Source organism: Oncorhynchus clarkii, chromosome 27 (assembly GCF_045791955.1).
Source record: "Oncorhynchus clarkii lewisi isolate Uvic-CL-2024 chromosome 27, UVic_Ocla_1.0, whole genome shotgun sequence".
Classification (NCBI taxonomy): domain Eukaryota; kingdom Metazoa; phylum Chordata; class Actinopteri; order Salmoniformes; family Salmonidae; genus Oncorhynchus; species Oncorhynchus clarkii.
The window spans coordinates 23,708,932-23,727,218 of NC_092173.1; the positions used below are offsets into that span (position 1 = coordinate 23,708,932).

Sequence of the window (18,287 nt, forward strand, 5' to 3'; positions counted from 1 at the left end):
GCCCTGAAGGCCTGTATCGAACTAAAACACATCAGCTTCCCTGGCCCAATACAAACCATCTTGTTCTCTTTGAAAAGGCATTTCTTTCCTCATTGGACATCTTAACACCACCAGCAACACCACCACCACCTTGTCTATTAAATTAAATGACATCATGTGCGTATATATATCTGTATGTACAATATAAAACAACACTATGACTACATAATGTACATTACTCCATTGGCATAGATCGTTGTCTCGTTAAGGAGATGTACACTCTGCATTGTGATTGGGTTACATATAATCACACATGTTTGGCTTACGCCCCTCTAGTTTGGCTGTAGATTCCCAAAGCTGGATCAACACAGAACTCAAACCACTTGTGCATTCACGATAAGGACAGAGAAAGAAACAGTCAAAGGGGATAGGGATTGCAAAGGCACACTAAATTGCCTACTTGTCCTTTTTTTCTAAACTTTCATTCAAACTACACTGTACAACAAATGGGATGGCTGATGCCAAAGCCTGGCCAACGTACTGAGCAGCCATAAACACAATGAGACAGTAATTGAGTGCCACTCTGTTGTTGTGGATCCAAGGAGAGTACCTTCCATGGGTGGAACCATGCACACTGTACAATATAAGTCACTAAAGTCATACTCCTTCCTCCATTCCCTCATCCACAGTATTTGGGGGATTAACTTCAAGGTAATATGTGCCTCTGTACCGATCTTTGACTTCCTTCCATTCAGTACCTTATAAAGCAAAGCAAATACTCGTAGTGACCATCTTTGTTCAACACACATTCATGGTGTTTTTGACAGGCTTTGGTTTCAGTAACATTGCTAAACAGTGGAGGTAAATAAAATAGTAAAAAAAAGCAATAATGACCCATCCTGGAGATTGGTGGCACTTCTTCAGGCTGAGACACAACCGTCACTTGAGTGGGTTGAGTCCCTGATGTGATCTTCCTGTCCGGGTTGGCGCCCCCCCTTGGGGGGTGCCGTGGGGGAGATCTTTATGGGCTATACTTGGCCTTGTCTCAAGATGGTAAGTTGGTGGTTGAAGATATCCCTCTAGTGGTGTGGGGGCTATGCTTTGGCAAAGTGGGTGGGGTTATATCCTGCCTGTTTGGCCCTGTCCGGGGGTATCGTCGGACGGGGCCACAGTGTCTCCCGACCCCTCCTGTCTCAGCCTCCAGCCTGGAGTATTTCTCCTGTCTTATCCGGTGTCCTGTGTGAATTTAAGTATGCTCTCTCTAATTCTTTCTCTCTAATTCTTTCTCTCTTTTTCTTTCTTTCTTTCTTTCTTTCTTTCTTTCTTTCTTTCTTTCTCTCTTTTTCTTTCTTTCTTTCTTTCTTTCTTTCTTTCTTTCTTTCTCTCTTTTTCTTTCTTTCTTTCTTTCTCTCTTTCTTTCTTTCTTTCTTTCTTTCTTTCTTTCTTTCTTTCTTTCTCTCCCTCTCTCTCGGAGGACCTGGGCCCTATGACCATGCCCCAGGACTACCTGGCCCGATGACTCTTTGCTGGCCCCCAGTCCACCTGGTTGTGCTGCTGCTCCAGTTTCAACTGTTCTGCCTGCGGCTATGGAACTTTGACCTGTTCACCAGACGTGCTACCTGTCCCAGACCTGCCGTTTTCAACTCTCTAGAGACAGCAGGAACGGTAGAGATGCTCTGAATGAACGGCTATGAAAAGCCAACTGACATTTACTCCTGAGGTGCTGACCTGTTGCACTCTCGACAACCACTATGAACATTTGAACATCTTGGCCATGTTCTGTTATAATCTCCACCCGGCACAGCCAGAAGAGGACTGGCCACCCCTCATAGCCTGGTTCCTCTCTAGGTTCCTCTGGCCTTTCTAGGGAGATTTTCCTAGCCACCGTGCTTCTACACCTGCATTGCTTGCTGTTTGGGGTTTTAGGCTGGGTTTCTGTACAGCACTGTGTGACATCAGCTGATGTAAGCAGGGCTTTATAAATCAATTTGATTTATTTATTTGAAACTGTGTCACCCTTCACAACCTGTCCAGACATGCCTGGGTGGGGGGAGTAAAATAGAAATAGAAGAGATACTATGCCCCCTTGTCTTAAAGCTATTCTTGTCCAGTATATTCAGTCATGTATCTCTATGTACTGTACTTTAACACCTAATTCACCCATATGTTAATTTGGGGAGGAGTTTACATACTATATGGGATGATAACTCCAGTCCTCACACTTTTGCCCCAGCCCCAGTCAACACACCTGACTCCAATAATCAACTAATCATGATCTTCAGTTTACACGCAATTAGTTGAATCAGCTGTGTATGCTAGGGATGGGGGAAAAGTGTGACACCACTACAGACCCGGGAAGCCAGAATTGCCGATCCCTGATGTAGAATATCCACAGAGCTGAGAAAGAGGATGTGGGGAGAAAAATAAAAGTTTCAGCAGAACTCAAGCTACCATGTCAGTGATACATCCTATGAATGTGGCTAAAGTTTCTCCTGTTGAGAAAAGCAGATGAGCGGTTCCCTGAATGGGGTCAGGACCATGGAACATGGTGTGTCTTAGATGTTGTCGTGGAGTCCGTAAAGCATCACAGAGCGTCTGCAGCACAGGAGGCTGCTGAGGGGAGAACGACTCCTAATAATGTCTGGAATGGAGTGAATTGAATAGTATCAAACATATGGAAAGCATTGGTGTTTCTCAAAATACATACTACCATGCTCCGAGCATGCAAATTGGAGAAGGGGAAGGTCGGAGTATGAGTCCAAATCAAAGTATGTGAAATGGAGCACAGAGGGCACTTCTCGAATTAGTTTGTACATAGTTGGAAGCGTGCATCGATGCAAGCTTCAACAGAAATTATGCAAAGAAATATGACGCAACCACGTAAAAAATGACACAACATTTCTTGAAATCCATTATTTGAGCTGAATCGAGAGAAAATACACTCCGACTTCGGAATGAAATGTTGCCTATTCTCATCTCATATGTTGCATGACTACAATATTTTATCTTGATAGGTTAATAAATACATGCTGTGTTATTTTTGGCATGTTTACCTGCCTACGTATTGTATTGTGGTATCGTATTGTGGTTAGCTACTACTGTTAGCTCGCCAGATAGCCACGAAGATTGTTAGCTAGCGACCCACAAAGAATTGACATCTACCTTGCATAACATTAGCTTTAGGTAATTTTTGCCTGTTAAAATATGTGGTTAGCTACATTATTACGATTCACATATAGCTAGCTGATAGTTATGAAGTAAAACATCTGCTTTGTGTATATCTTGTTTAATCTCTATTGCCATTGTCTTGGCTGGAAGAAGGTTCAGTGAATGGGTAAATCCATAGTAATTTAATAGGGTTAGCTAGCTAGCCACGAATAATTGGAAGCTAGCTACCCACGAAAAATGAACATCTACCTTGCATAACATTAGTTTTAGGTCATTGTTGCCTGTTAAACTATGTGGCTAACTAGAGTACTACGATTCACATATATCTAGTTGATAATTATTAGGTAAAACGTTTGTTTTATGTATATCTTGTTGCGTCTATTGTTGCCATTGTCCTGGCTGGAAAAGGTTCAGTGATTGGGGAGATGCAGTGTGAGGTAATACAGTAGGGGGAGTGGGAGTGCTTCTCAAATATAATGTTTTATGTGTTCTCCACACTCTCGTCCTCACAAGAACGTACTTGAGAGAACATCACTCGGAGCATGAGAGTGTAGAGTACGGTAGTATGCATATTGAGAAATTCCCCATGTGTTTGATGTGTTCGATACCATTTCATTTATTCCATGCCAGCTATTTCTATGACCCCGTCCTCCTCAAATAAGGTGCCACCGGCCGCCTGTGGTTTGGAGGGGTGATCTAACGGTTTCTCTCCTCACAGGGAAAACAGTCGGCTATCTGTCAGAGGGCTAGGGGTGTTTTTGGGTGTGTGGTTTGTAGCGGGAAGCTCCAATGTGTCTGCCTGCTTGGATTGGTGTGGTTGGATGAGTCAGAGACACCACAAGGCCAAAATAAAGAGGCTTGTTCTCTCTCAGTATTTCATGCCCTCATCCCTCCGTCGGCACCTGGCTCTGACTTTGGATCTCTCTTTTCTCATCCCATCCCTTCTTTCTTCCTTTTTCTCTGCACTCCTTCCGTCCTTTTGATTTGATAAATAAATAAAAGCTCCACTCTGGTTTTCCTTCCACCTCACCGCACACAGCGCTGTGCTCGCTCACTGCTTCCCATGCCTTCAAAGTTGAAAGAAAAGTGTAAAAATAAGTTCTTTAGCCGAGAGACATAAACAGAAATGTTCTGTCTCGGGTTTTTAGTTTAGTTTAGTTGTTTTTTATTCAGTAGGGGGCAAGCATTTCTTATTTTCCCTTTTTTAAGTATGCATTCATTAAAAGTTTTGGGATTTCTATTATTTATTATTTTAATTACATCCTTTTACTAGTTGCATTTCGTTGTTTAACAGAAGAGTTTGTGTCTTTGAAGGGGTGGGGGAGGGGTGGGTCTTATGCTTCAACACAGCCAGGATGGACTCTCTTCTACTTCCTACACAGTTTGAAAGGCCTTGTTCTGGGCAGGGACCATGAGAGTTGGGGGAGTGGGCCCAGAGATCTGGTTCCTGGAGTTGATGTTGTATTTGGGGGTGCCGGGGGGCTCAGGGGTCTTGTTGGGTTGTACAACTGTGGTGTAGGCTGGGGGGGACTGTGGGAAGTCAGGGGGCTGTCCGTTCTCCTTAAGGGCAGCAATGGCTGGGAGGCGAGGGCGGTGCCCGCGGGGTGCGGTGTTGTGCACCATGGACTGTGTTGAGGAGGCCCCGGAGCGGGAGCTGCCAGAGCGGGATGAGGACAGGGAGTTGGGCTTCACCAGCTTGGCCTTGGGAGCCTCTGCATCCTCCCTGTAGGGAGACACACAGCAAAAACAAACAAGAGCTACTTAGATTCGACCAGTCGTGACTTCAAGCATGCACGCAGAGACAAACATAAACTTAGACAAACTCTACAGCCTTTCTGAGGAGAGCCAGTGGAGAAAACTGTCTTGTACAATCAGGGAAAAGGGTTTGGTGATGCTCCACTGCACTTGCTGCATTATCATCTGGGTCTGACACAGTGTCTAACTAAATATAGTCTAATTCGTCTGGGTCTAAATCCACCACATTACATTGACACCACCGTCACCGAGCCCACTTCAGAAAACTACATCACCTAACTTGCGAGCTCCATCCATTCCTGCCCGCTCAGTGGCTAAACATGGCATGTAAACAGGAAACACCTCCCCGTAGTCTGCATTATTTACTACACAGTCATCCCCAACCAAGCTGCATTATTCATCTGAACACCAGCAAATAAGCAGCTACACACCCGCCAAGCTGTGACATTTGTTTTTTGCTGCTGTAACTAGCCGTGCCATTAGCAGCCTGGAGGCCCCAGTTTACTGTAGATCAACACGGCCTCAATCCACACCTAGGCCCTGCCGCCTTCTAAGGCCTGCTCTGGAAAGGAGAGAAGCTCTGAGCACGGGAGCAGAGAGGTGTGAAAAGAAGGCTCTCAGAAACCAATCAATACTACGCTTGACAATAAGGGATTTATTACAGACACACACGCATGTGTACATACACATGCACAGAAGTGGGTGATTTGCTTTAGTACTTTAGTTAGACAGAAAAAGAGCAAAATAAGAACAGAAGAAGAAGAAGAAGAGAGAGGAACAAGAAGAAAAATAACTGACCTGATCTCGTTGGGAGTCTCCTCCTCCTCATACTTCTTCTTCTCCTTCTTGCGGAAGACGAGCCAGATGATTAGGATGATGAGGAGAACACCAAAGGAGACGCCCACCACGGCACCTGCCAGCACGCCCATCCCTCGAACATCTGTGGAACACCACACATCTGTGACATCAGAAGGGCAGAGAAAAACCACCACAAATGCACCTGCACATACAGTATGCATACCGTACTGTGCACACATGCAAATATTGATGCTTCTCACATAAACAATCCATTTGAAAATAATGGTTTAGTCCCAATAGGTAAATCCTGTAAATTTGTAGATCATAGATTTTGCTGGTGTTGTGTGTAGTATTATGTGTTCAGTCCCCTACAAAGCTATGAATCTAACAAAATGGTATCAAACCATTTCTGTTGCTGTGTTAACTTATAAATCATGTCCCCAACAGTTTACCCTGTTGTGACCCTACAATTCCTGTGCCTTTCTGGAATTCTATTACTGTGACATTGAAACATGGCTGTTTGGGTGAAGCTGATGACCAATGGCCAATGTTTAAACGGTACCGTCCCCAGTGTTGGTTTACTGAGGCAGAGGGGAGCGGAGGGAGGGGAAACCAATTTTCAGGTGCTGTTGGAAACTACAGTCATTCATCACCATTGTAGCACGGTGTGGTGCGGAGCCGGAGAGCAGCTTTCGCTACTCACACTGCATGGTGACCTCGATGATGCAGTTCTCCTCGCCCACATCATTGCTGGCGGTGCACTTGTAGAAACCTGTACTGTCCTTCGTCAGGTTCCGCAGGGTGACGATCTCTGGATTCTTCAGATCTGTAGGAGAGATAGATAGGCTGTGATTTAAGAACCTGCTCAACCAGGGAAATCCGAGAGGACCGGATAGCCTCAGACAACAACATTGATGTATATGCTGATTTGGTGAGCGAGTTTATTAGCAAGTGCATCGGTGATGTTGTACCCACGGTGACAATTAAAACCTTCCCCAATCAGAAACCGTGGATTGATGGCAGCATTCGCGCAAAACTGAAAGCGCGAACCACTGCTTTCAATCATGGCAAGGCGACCAGAAACATGACCGAATACAAAACAGTGTAGCTATTCCCTCCACAAGGCAATCAAACAAGCTAAGTGTCAGTATAGAGACAAAGTAGAGTCACAATTCAACGGTTCAGACATGAGACGTATGTGGCAGGGTCTACAGTCAATCACGGATTACAAAAAGAAAACCAGCCCCGTCGCGGACATGACGACTTTCTCCCAGACAAATTAAACAACTTCTTTGCTCGCTTTGAGGACTCCTTCACCGGGGCCAACATGAGTAAAACATTTAAACGTGTTAACCCTCGGCAACCTTAGCCCCGTCCTCAGAGCATGCGCAGACCAGCTGGCTGGTGTGTTTACTGACATATTCAATCAATCCCTATCCCAGTCTGCTGTTCCCACATGCTTCAAGAGGGCCACCATTGTTCCAGTTCCCAAGAAAGCTAAGGTAACTGACCTAAATGACTATCGCCCTGTAGCACTCACTTCCGTCATCATGAAGTGCTTTGAGAGACTAGTCAAGGATCATATCACCTCCACCCTACTTGACACACTAGACCCACTCCAATTTGCTTACCGCCCAATAGGGCCACAGACAACGCAATCGCAATCAAACTGCACACTGCCCTAACACCTATGGACAAGAGGAATACCTATGTAAGAATGCTGTTCATCGATGAAAGCTCAGCATTTAAAAACCATAGTACCCTCCAAACCCGCCATTAAGCTTGAGACCCTGGGTCTCGACCCCGCCCTGTGCAACTGGGTCCTGGACTTTCTGACGGGCCGCCCGCAGGTGGTGAGGGTAGGAAACAACATCTCCACCCCACCCCACAAGGGTGCGTTCTCAGCCCTCTCCTGTACACCCTGCTCACCCATGACTGCGTAGCCATGCACGCCTCCAAATCAATCATCAAGTTTGGCTTGATTACCAACAACGAGACAGTCTACAGGGAGGAGGTGATGGCCCTTGGAGTGTGGTGTCAGGAAAATAACCTCACACTCAACATCAACAAAACAAAGGAGATGATTGTGGACTTCAGGAAAAAGCAGAGGGAGCACCCCCCTATCCACACAGCGCCTCTTCAACCTCAGGAGGCTGAAGAAATTTGGCTTGTCACCAAAAATACTGTCAAACTTTTACAGATGCACAATCGAGAGCATCCTGTCGGGCTGTATCACCGCCTGGTACGGCAACTGCTCCGCCCACAACCGCAAAGCTCTGCAGAGGGTAGTGAGGTCTGCACAACGCATCACCGGAGGCAAACTACCTGCCCTCCAGGACACCTACACCGTCCGATGTCACAGGAAGGCCAAAAAGATCATCAAGGACAACAACCAACCGAGCCACTGCCTGTTCACAACTCTATCATCCAGAAGGTGAGGTCAGTACAGGTGCATCAAAGCTGGGACAGAGAGACTGAAAAACAGCTTTTACAGTGCCTTGCGAAAGTATTCGGCCCCCTTGAACTTTGCGACCTTTTGCCACATTTCAGGCTTCAAACATAAAGATATAAAACTGTATTTTTTGTGAAGAATCAACAACAAGTGGGACACAATCATGAAGTGGAACGACATTTATTGGATATTTCAAACTTTTTTAATAAATCAAAAACTGAAAAATTGGGCGTGCAAAATTATTCAGCCCCTTTACTTTCAGTGCAGCAAACTCTCTCCAGAAGTTCAGTGAGGATCTCTGAATGATCCAATGTTGACCTAAATGACTAATGATGATAAATACAATCCACCTGTGTGTAATCAAGTCTCCGTATAAATAAATTATTCAGCCCCCTTAAGTTAATACTTTGTAGCGCCACCTTTTGCTGCGATTACAGCTGTAAGTCGCTTGGGGTATGTCTCTATCAGTTTTGCACATCGAGAGACTGACATTTTTTCCCATTCCTCCTTGCAAAACAGCTCGAGCTCAGTGAGGTTGGATGGAGAGCATTTGTGAACAGCAGTTTTCAGTTCTTTCCACAGATTCTCGATTGGATTCAGGTCTGGACTTTGACTTGGCCATTCTAACACCTGGATATGTTTATTTTTGAACCATTCCATTGTAGATTTTGCTTTATGTTTTGGATCATTGTCTTGTTGGAAGACAAATCTCCGTCCCAGTCTCAGGTCTTTTGCAGACTCCATCAGGTTTTCTTCCAGAATGGTCCTGTATTCGGCTCCATCCATCTTCCCATCAATTTTAACCATCTTCCCTGTCCCTGCTGAAGAAAAGCAGGCCCAAACCATGATGCTGCCACCACCATGTTTGACAGTGGGGATGGTGTGTTCAGCTGTGTTGCTTTTACGCCAAACATAACGTTTTGCATTGTTGCCAAAAAGTTCAATTTTGGTTTCATCTGACCAGAGCACCTTCTTCCACATGTTTGGTGTGTCTCCCAGGTGGCTTGTGGCAAACTTTAAACAACACTTTTTATGGATATCTTTAAGAAATGGCTTTCTTCTTGCCACTCTTCCATAAAGGCCAGATTTGTGCAATATACGACTGATTGTTGTCCTATGGACAGAGTCTCCCACCTCAGCTGGAGATCTCTGCAGTTCATCCAGAGTGATCATGGGCCTCTTGGCTGCATCTCTGATCAGTCTTCTCCTTGTATGAGCTGAAAGTTTAGAGGGACGGCGAGGTCTTGGTAGATTTGCAGTGGTCTGATACTCCTTCCATTTCAATATTATCGCTTGCACAGTGCTCCTTGGGATGTTTAAAGCTTGGGAAATCTTTTTGTACCCAAATCCGGCTTTAAACTTCTTCACAACAGTATCTCGGACCTGCCTGGTGTGTTCCTTGTTCTTCGTGATGCTCTCTGCGCTTTTAACGGACCTCTGAGACTATCACACTGCAGGTGCATTTATACGGAGACTTGATTACACACAGGTGGATTGTATTTATCATCATTAGTCATTTAGGTCAACATTGGATCATTCAGAGATCCTCACTGAACTTCTGGAGAGAGTTTGCTGCACTGAAAGTAAAGGGGCTGAATAATTATGCACGCCCAATTTTTCAGTTTTTGATTTGTTAAAAAAGTTTGAAATATCCAATAAACGTCGTTCCACTTCATGATTGTGTCCCACTTGTTGTTGATTCTTCACAAATAAATACAGTTTTATATCTTTGTTTGAAGCCTGAAATGTGGCAAAAGGTCGCAAAGTTCAAGGGGGCCGAATACTTTCGCAAGGCACTGTATCTCAAGGCCATCAGACTGTTAAAAAGCCATCACTAACATTGAGTTGCTGCTGCCAACATACTGACTCAATCTCTAGTCACTTTAATAATAAAAAATTGGATGTAATAAATGTTCTAGTCACTTTAAACAATGCCTCTTTATATAATGTTTACATACCCTACATTACTCATCCCATATGTATATACTGTACTCTATACCATCTACTGCATCTTGCCTATGCCGCACGGCCATCACTCATCCATATAATTTATATGTACACATTCTAGATATTACTGCACGGTCGGAACTAGAAGCACAAGCATTTCGCTACACTTGCATTAACATCTGCTAACCATGTGTATGTGACAAATACAATTTGATTTGATTTGTCTGTGGTGCAGTTTGTACATGTATTTACATTACAACATTACAATTACAGTTAGCATGACCTTGAAGAGTAATTTGATTAACAGCATGTAGTAAATCCTTGAAGTTATGTACTGTACTTCATATCAAAGTCTACTTAGTTCTGATCCACTCCATTCTATGATAATCTAGTATTGAGGTGAAATTGTATTGATGAGTGTTGAGCCTAGTTGGATCTGACTCAGGTCTGTTTTGGGCTAACCATTCCCGTCTGTAATAGTGTGTCAGCTCTGATGTATCACACTTTGTGGGACAGAGCAGGAGATGAACTCGCAAATGTTGATCTTGGCCTCTGAGAGATTGAGTATACTCAGACTCAAGAGTGGCTCTGGTGATTAAAGAGCGGGCCCATAGACACTGGAGGAATTTAGGGGGAGTTGAAAGAGTTTGTCTGAGAGAACGATTGAGCTTTACTGGGTTAAGAGTCGTTTAGTCATCCCCGTCACAACAGCCACGTAATATTACCATTCACCACTACCAATAAATAATGGCCCATGCCAATTTGTTTTATCGCCCACTGAAAACTAATTAGACTGTACAGGTGTTGTTTTATGGAGGTCATTAACTTCTAGGCTTTTGGCATTGGCACGTGCCATGGCTAATGCGAGTTGAGTGGGGAAAATAGGTGGTAAAAATTAAATGTAATGAAGGCTTGTTGTTCGGGTTCGGGAACATAATTACTAATCATTTTTAGAATGCAAATTGACCGCAAGAAGCCCAAACAGATATAAAACCTTGCTTACATTTGTATACGATCACATATATCCCTCTATTATGCGTGGGAATACTTTTGGACAAATGTTCTAAATAAATATCACTTGGAGCTGATTTGCTGGTGTTTTTACAGTCATTTATGTCCCCATTTATTTATATGTTTATATATATATATATTTTTAACTTGGGGTGCCAAATAAAATCGCTTGCTGGCCAAATTTGGCCACCAGTTGGGGAACCCTGGTCTGGAAGTGGATGAAGAATGGAGGAAGTTTTGTCGTGCTGTATTGAATCTCCATTATATTTTGGTGTTTCGGAGGCAGACTGGAATTTAGGTGTTTGGGGATCAAATTTCTTCTGGGAAATACTAGCATCAAAGTAACATATACTATGTAATATCCTCTTTAGGGGACCCGTGTTACACATACACATGTGTACTTGTGGACAATCTACTTACCTCTCAGTGCCAGTAGGGGGAGTTTCCCAACACTCTTTCCCTTATCCAGCACCCTCCCCCAATTGTATTTGATAGGGTCTGAGCCGTCACTGGATTTGCAGCTCAGTTTAACGTCACTGCCCTCTAACAGCCTGCCGTCCATCCAGCATCGTGGCTTAGAGGGCTTCACTGTAGAAACAACAGAACAGTAGTTACATAACATGACAAATAACACTATTATACAAAAAAGAAAACAGGATGGTACCTAATACGGATAATGATTCATTCATATAATATGCTGTTTAGCCCAGTATGACATACTGTAGCAGCATGTGTAAATGTGAATTAATACAAAAAATATTCTTGAGTGTAACAATAGCTTGTTTGTTTCTCATGGAAGTCAATGCTGGGATTAAGAGTAGTATTAAAGGCCCAGGCCAAGATCAATAAGTGACTGTGAGTTGGTTTTGAAAGCCTGCAAACAGAGACAGGTCAGGAGAGAGCACTGTGCTCCTGAGTTCCTGTGGCCTGGAGGTCACTAGATGGCCAGCCCTGCTCTAAGCTCTATGGCTGCTTCACAGCAGCTGCTCCAGTCCTCCCTATATCTCTCCCTCCATCCCTCAACCCATCCCTCTATCCCTCAACCCATTCCTCAATCTCTTCCTCCTTCCATCCTTTCCCTCCATCCCTTCCCTTCTAGTCTAACCGGCCTGGTGAACATGCTGCTCACACACTCAGTAAGGGATATAATAAGGGGGCTGAGGAGAGTGCCGGGGATTCTGCAGTTCATCTCACAGCTCTGTCAGGGCCAGTTAGGCTGCTCTCTCTGCAACAGGAGCAGCCAGAGCGAGGACACACACTGACACAGAGGCCCAGGCCCAGACCCAGGAGGCAGCCAGCTCCTCTGCCAACCCATTATATTAACATTGGGACTGCGAAAGAAAAATGCAAATGTTCGTCTCTCAAAATCCAAAGTGTCACTGCAAAGCTGATGGCAATTAGTAAAAATCTAAGCGTTAACTCAATGAAATGTCTTTATGGAGGAGAGAGAGAAAAGAGAGAAAGGATTAAGAGACTGTTCCATTAAAGAACCAATAGCCGCCGGTTGAACTAATCTCCCATGATGTTTTAATAAATTGCATAGTTTCTGACATTGAGAATGATCTCACTTCCCCCATTGGACTACTAGACGGCTTTGTGGTATTGCTGCTCTCCATTTGCCTGTCTGTCCTTCAAAGCTGTTTGTCTATTCGATGATATACAGAGACACATTTACCACAGAGACAGTTAAAACTAAACCATTTAAAACAGATCCGCCAAGCCTCTGTGTATTGGGGCAATGAAGAAACTAAACCGAACAGAGAATAAAACAACAATGGCGTCTTTGCCTCTGCTAAAGTAGCCCAACTGGCTTTGCCATCATACTTATGAGAGCTGAATTACGGCTCAGAACTCTGTCTGGTGTTTAATAATTAAAAACAAATATAACACATATTAAATCATCATAAAGAGCTTGTCTGCCGCATAATGACAGAAAAAGTATTTTCTTATCATGGTAGCAACATTTTTTCCTAATGTTTAAAGGGGAAGTTCACACATTTCACTCTTTCTGTGCTTGTAGCTGACCCCCCCCCCCCCCCCAAACAGTTTTTAAAAATGTGTTTTGTTACAGAGAAAATTGTTTGTCACAGTCGTCACTTGCCATAGACTACAATGCACTATGAAAATGTATTTAAAACATGTTAGAAAATGCTCGAAAACACTCCAAACCACTTCATATTACATCAGAATCTCATTCTGGATAATGTTTCTGCACTCAATTTGGGATTGTCTTTCCACCATGCAATAAATCCATGTTTGAATGATGCTGTTAACAACAACAAAAATATGCAAATATGGATTCATGGGACAGTGGAAAACGTTTTCTAAAATTGAGTACAGAGGTGTTATCCAGAATGAGATTCTGATGTAATATAAGGGGATTTGGAGCATTTTATAACATGCTTAAACACATTTTCATAATGCATTGTAGTCTAAAGCAAGTAATGACAGCAAAATGTGACAATCAATTTTCTCTGTAACGAAACAAAATATGAAAAATGGTTTGGGGTATCAACTACAAGCACAGAAAAAGTGAAAATAAGGCCACCTGTAAAAATGGGTGAACTTCCGCTTTAACAACTAAATTCTGCATCATCTGTTTCAAGCTGACGAGGTCAATCCCCAATGTCATTTCTAGACATAAACTCAGCAAAAAAAGAAACGGCCTCTCACTGTCAACTGCGTTTATTTTCAGCAAACTTAACATGTGTAAATATTTGTATGAACATAACAAGATTCCACAACATACATAAACTGAACAAGTTCCATGTGACTAACAGAAATGTAATAATGTGTCATTGAACAAAGGGGGGGGGGGGGGGGGGTTCAAAATCAAAAGTAACAGTCAGTATCTGGTGTGGCCACCAGCTGCATTAAGTACTGCAGTGCATCTCCTCCTCATGAACCTCACCAGATTTGCCAGTTCTTGCTGTGAGATGTTACCCCACTATTCCACCAAGGCACCTGCAAGTTCCCGGTCATTTCTGTGGGGAATGGCCATAGCCCTCAGAACGAGCAGTACGGCTGGTGGCATTATCATGCTGGAGGGTCAGGATGAGCCTGCAGGAAGGATACCACATGAGGGAGGAGGATGTATTCCCTGTAACGCACAGCGCTGAGATTGTCTGAAATGACAACAAGCTCCGTCCGATGATGCTGTGACACAGCCCCAGACCATGACAGACCCTCCACCTCCAAATCGATCCCGCTCCAGAGTACAGGCTTCGGTGTAACGCTCCTTCCTTCGACGATAAACGCAAACCATCACCCCTGGTGAGACAAAACCGCAACTCGTCTGTGAAGAGCACTTCTTGCCAGTCCTGTTTGGTCCAGCGATGGTGGGTTTGTGCCCATAGGCGACGTTGTTGCCGGTGATGTCTGGTGGGGACCTGCCTTACAACAGGCCTACAAGCCCTCAGTCCAGCCTCTCTCAGCCTATTGTGGACAGCCTGAGCACTGATGGAGGGATGGTGCATTCCTGGTGTAACTCGGGCAGTTGTTGTTGCCATCCTGTACCTGTCCCGCAGGTGTGATGTTCGGATGTACCGATCCTGTGCAGGTGTTGTTATACGTAGTCTGATTTTTATGAATTATCTTTGAAAGACAAGGTCCTGAAAAAGGGACGTTTCTTTTTTTTCTGAGTTTAGTATATTATATATGATATGTTACTTCTACTGTATATGCCTCAACAACCACACATCTCAGAGACCCTCGCAACAGAGAAACAAGGCCAAACAAAAAAATATAAATCGAATCACTCCGTCTAAATCAAATTGAGTCATTAGATCAGTTAGCATGAGAGAGGAAATGTGCCTGCTAATTCCCTATTGATTAGCGTGTGTGAGAGACAGAGCTGGAGAGCAGACTCACCCAGCACTATGAGGTTAACCTGGCTCCAGTGGTACTTTCCCCCCGTTTTGACCTTGCAGTAGTACTCCCCAGAGTCCGTCAGCTGTAGATCACTGAGGAGCAGGGAGGCGTCTCCTTTCAGGTAGTCCCCTGCGAAAGACAGACGACTGGCCTCGCTGGTCACCTCATTGGTGTACACCTGGCCACCGAAAAACGTAATGATCTGGGTTGGGGAGAGAGACAATGAGACACACTGAGAGAGCTGTAATGCAGAGACATATGTAAAGACATCAGATCTGTATCTGGATTTACACATGCATTAGACACTGCTTGCTCATAAAGACACATACACATACAGTACAGACATGTACCCTGTCTTTGTCTTTTTTCTCTCTCCCTTGTAAACACACACACACTACAACAACACTATCAAACACAGCTGTCACAGCAGCCTATTACTCAGGGCAACTGAGAGCCTGCAGATGGTGACTGCTAAATGCTGGTGCCACAGCACATCAGTGCCACAGGAGCTGGGTTTACCTGCTGTGCTTGCAGGTGACAACTGGCCATTTACAGTATACACACACACAAACACAACAACAAACACACACACAAACACACACACACACACACACACACACACACACACACACACACACACACACACAGTCTTGTACAATTAACCGTGTGGGGACAAAATTCTGTCCTATTCAAAATAATTTCCCCTAACCCTAACTCTAACCCTTACCCTAACCACAAAACCTAACCTTAACCCTAACCCTAAATCTAACCCTGAATCTAATTCTAACACTAATTCTAACCTTAACCCTAAACCCCCTAGAAATAGCATTTGACCTTTTGGGGATCAAGGTTGGGTAGGTTACTTTCTAAATGTAATTCGCTACAGTTACTAGATAGCTGTCCAAAATTGTAATCAGTAATGTAACTTTTTGATTACCCAAACTCAGTAACATTATCTGATTACATTCTGTTACTTTTAGATTACTTTCCCCTTAAGAGGCATTAGAAAAATACAAAAATATATGTTACCAATTGAACGACATCTATTGCAGGATAAATCAATGTTAAAGTTTACATAGCTGGCCATATAAGATGTTACATTTTACTTTATGGGTTGGTTATGTTGGTTTCTTCTAACCCATCCCTTTCTTTACATTAATAGACAGTACCAGTCAAAAGTTTGGACACACCTACTCATTTAAAGGTTTTTCCTTATTTGTACTATTTTCTACACTGTAGAATAATAGTGAAGACATCAAAACTATGACATAACACATATGGAATCATGTGGTAACCAAAAAAGTGTTAAACAAATCAAAATATATTTGAGATTTGAGATTCTTGCCTTGATGACAGCTTTGCACACTCTTGACATTCCTTCAACGAGCTTCACCTGAAATTATTTTCCAAGGAGTTCCCACATATGCTGAGCACCCGTTGGCTGCTTTTCTTTCACTTTGAACTGTGAACAGCCATCCATAACAACCACAATCTGTAAAGCTCAAATAGCTAAATCAGAGAGTAGCAGTGTGATATACATCAATGCGCTATGTAGATATCAATAATAAGTGATATCCGTATCGCCGTAGACTACACCACTGCTGCCATCCTTACCTCCAAGTGTTTATTCAAGTTGGATAATCTTTGGATGCCGACAGCAGTTGCACCATTGGAAGACATAGCTTGGCTGTAGCCTACAAAAGCCTATCCCTGCTCTTTTCCCACAATCCATCAAACACATTTGGTGTGTCATCATAGTGGTCTCTGACTTGTGGTCAGACTCACTCAGGTGAACAAACTGATTTGAATGTCATTGAGAAAACCGATTTTCTGAATTTAAAAGTAATCCTCGAAGTAATCATCTAGTTTTTCAAAAGTATCTGTAATCTGATTACTTTATTATTGCTGGTATTTTTGCTGTAATGTAACGGATTACAGCTACTAGTTTTTTTGTAATCCGTTACTCCCCAACCCTGGTGGGGACTAACAAAAAGTCCCCAGTTGGTCAAATTTTTGTTTGTTTCCGTGTCTGTGGAAGGCCTCAGTATATGGGCCTATGGGTGGTTACCATCATTAGCATACGCATCCCCAGGTTAGCACAAGTGAACTCTGCCCTTGCTCAGGCTTTCTCTCCCCTCTGTGCTCCTGACACATGTAGCCTGTACGCTCGGCAACAGAGGCTAAATGTTGACAAGCTGCTCTTTTCCATTTCAACACGGCCTTTCAGCGGAAATAAAATAATTAGTTATTCATTCCGCCACAGGCACAGTCTCATTCCTAACCAAATTATCAGATATTTGATTTTAATTAATGGTGCCTTCAATGTTATCTCCCCGTTAAATAGTCAATGCAATGTGCCAGCCCCTTCAGAGGAATAAAAGTGTTACATTTGTTTTCCATTTTCTTCCTTTCTCTCCCTCCTCCCTTCTCCCTTCTCTCCCTCCTCCCTTCTCTCCCTCCTCCCTTCTCTCCCTCCTCCCTTCTCTCCCTACTCCCTTCTCTCTCTCCTCCCTTCTCTCCCTCCTCCCTTCTCTCCCTACTCCCTTCATCCCTTCTTTCCCTACTCTCTTCTCCCCTTCTCCCCCTCCTCCCTTCTCTCTACCTCCCTTCTCTCCCTACTCTCTTCTCCCCTTCTCTCCCTCCGCCCTTCTCTCCCTACTCCCTTCTTCCCTTCTCCCTTCTTTCGCTTCTCTCCCTCCTCCCTTCTCTCCCTACTCCCTTCTTCCCTTCTCCCTTCTTTCCCTACTCTCTTCTCCCCTTCTCTCCCTCCTCCCTTCTCTCCCACCTCCCTTCTCTCCCTACTCCCTTCATCCCTTCTCCCTTCTTTCCCTACTCTCTTTTCCCCTTCTCTCCCTCCTCCCTTCTCTCCCACCTCCCTTCCCTCCCTACTCCCTTCTTCCCTTCTCCCTTCTCTCCCTCATCCCTTCTCTCACTCCTCCCTTCTCTCCCTCCTCCCTTCTCTCCCTCCTCCCTTCTTCCCTTCTTCCCTTCTCACCCGCTTCCCTTCTCACCCGCCTCCCTTCTCTCGCTCCTCCCTTCTCTCCCTCCTCCCTTCTCTCCCTCCTCCCTTCTCTCCCACCTCCCTTCTCACCCGCTTTCTTTCTCTCCCCCCTCCCTTCTCTCCCTCCTCCCTTCTCACCCGCCCCCCTTCTCTCCCGCCTCCCTTCTCTCCCTCCTCCCTTCTCACCCGCCCCCCTTCTCTCCCGCCCCCCTTCTCTCCCGCCTCCCTTCTCTCCCTCCTCCCTTCTCACCTGCCTCCCTTCTCTCCCACCTCCCTTCTCTCCCTCCTACCTTCTCTCGCTCCTCC

The 18,287-nt window shown here is 44.3% G+C and overlaps 1 protein-coding gene across 1 annotated transcript in view; it reads right to left on the minus strand.

Moving 5' to 3' along the window:
• Nucleotides 1-1,269: 1,269 nt before the first annotated feature.
• The window catches only part of LOC139386130 (CXADR-like membrane protein), a 93,047-nt gene continuing 76,029 nt past the window's right edge, over nucleotides 1,270-18,287 (minus strand). The window contains exons 3-7 of the mRNA XM_071131564.1: nucleotides 14,981-15,182; nucleotides 11,531-11,698; nucleotides 6,404-6,526; nucleotides 5,701-5,842; nucleotides 1,270-4,870 (exon numbers count right to left, since the gene is read on the minus strand). Coding sequence (XP_070987665.1) covers nucleotides 4,522-4,870; nucleotides 5,701-5,842; nucleotides 6,404-6,526; nucleotides 11,531-11,698; nucleotides 14,981-15,182 — 984 coding nt within the window. The 3' untranslated portion in view covers nucleotides 1,270-4,521. The remainder of the gene's footprint in view (nucleotides 4,871-5,700; nucleotides 5,843-6,403; nucleotides 6,527-11,530; nucleotides 11,699-14,980; nucleotides 15,183-18,287) is intronic.